Consider the following 1,186-nt stretch of genomic DNA (forward strand, 5'->3'; position numbering starts at 1 on the left):
AAGTGCTTATTAAGGACTATCTTCACACCTGAGTAAAATAAGGCATTTCTTAATGAAAAATAACTGCTCTTCCATACAAAAGCTATAAGATGGATAACAAGTGTGTAATAGATAACAGTGTGATAAATAACAATTATTTCCTTTCTTTTGAAAGGTTGAGTCTTACAATATCAACTTAGGCCAAGACAAGTCCCAGCTGGTATCTAAGATCACTTCCTTGGAGACTGAACGAGCAGCATTAGGCACAGAGCGAGCAGAACTGCGGGCAGAAGTGGAGCGACTCAAAGACGATCTGGAGGCACTGGAGGAGGAACGATCCAGTCATGAAACTACTATAACTACTCTCAATGAAAAGATCAATCTTCTCAATGTGGACAAGGAGAAAGTGAGTCAGTTAACGCTTGTGATTTATATGCATTTTTCAAACCATTTTTTGTATTTATATGTACTGTTAAATGCAATTCTTTTTCTTGGTCCTTTTAGACTTGTACAATTCTGAAAAGTTTTTACTGATTAAAAAAAAAAGTTATTGAGAACAGCTCACCCATCTTTTTTCTTCTTCTTATAACAGATTGAATTAGAATTAAATGACATCATATCTGAACGAAATGAGCTACACGGACAGCTGACATCTTTGGAAAGAGTTAAGACGAATCTGGAGAGCGAACTCACCACTGTTACAAATACATTAGCGGAGAAAGTGAAACTTATTGAACGTCTCAATTCAGATAAGGAAGGATTAACCAAGGAGAATGCAGAAATGGAGGCAAGTATCCAGCAGAATTTATTATAGATATATGTTGTTGTCTTTTGTCTGTTAGATGTTAGTTTAAAAACTCTTTACAACTGGAGTTTGTGTACTTGAGGCTTGTTATATTGTAAGCAGTACTCATATTTGACTTTACATTAATACAAAAAAATATGAAGATCAACTTTTTTTTTTTTAGGTAAAGCTTACAGGAGCAGAGAAGGAGCTGGCAGCTTTGCGTGAATCTTTAGCCACTCTAAAGGCAGAAAAGCAGAGTCTCGAGAGCTTTGCCACTTCCTTAGAGAAGAAGTGGTCAAACAACGAGGCTCGGCGAACACAGCTAGAGAAGGAGAATCAGCAGTTGACAACAGACAAAGAGCGTCTCAGTACTCAGGTGAATAAATGGTTGAGTTGTTAAATCAGTCTTCTGTTTCTAAA

The 1,186-nt window shown here is 36.7% G+C and overlaps 1 protein-coding gene across 1 annotated transcript in view; it reads left to right on the forward strand.

The window, feature by feature from the left end:
* Positions 1–1,186, forward strand: part of LOC119592824 (rootletin-like) — a 148,678-nt gene that overhangs the window by 121,070 nt on the left and 26,422 nt on the right. Inside the window, exons 16-18 of the mRNA XM_037941730.1 lie at positions 155–385; positions 572–766; positions 948–1,142. Of these exons, the coding sequence (XP_037797658.1) occupies positions 155–385; positions 572–766; positions 948–1,142 (621 nt within the window). The remainder of the gene's footprint in view (positions 1–154; positions 386–571; positions 767–947; positions 1,143–1,186) is intronic.

The sequence above is a fragment of the Penaeus monodon genome, chromosome 31 (genome assembly GCF_015228065.2).
Source record: "Penaeus monodon isolate SGIC_2016 chromosome 31, NSTDA_Pmon_1, whole genome shotgun sequence".
NCBI classification, from domain to species: Eukaryota; Metazoa; Arthropoda; class Malacostraca; order Decapoda; family Penaeidae; genus Penaeus; species Penaeus monodon.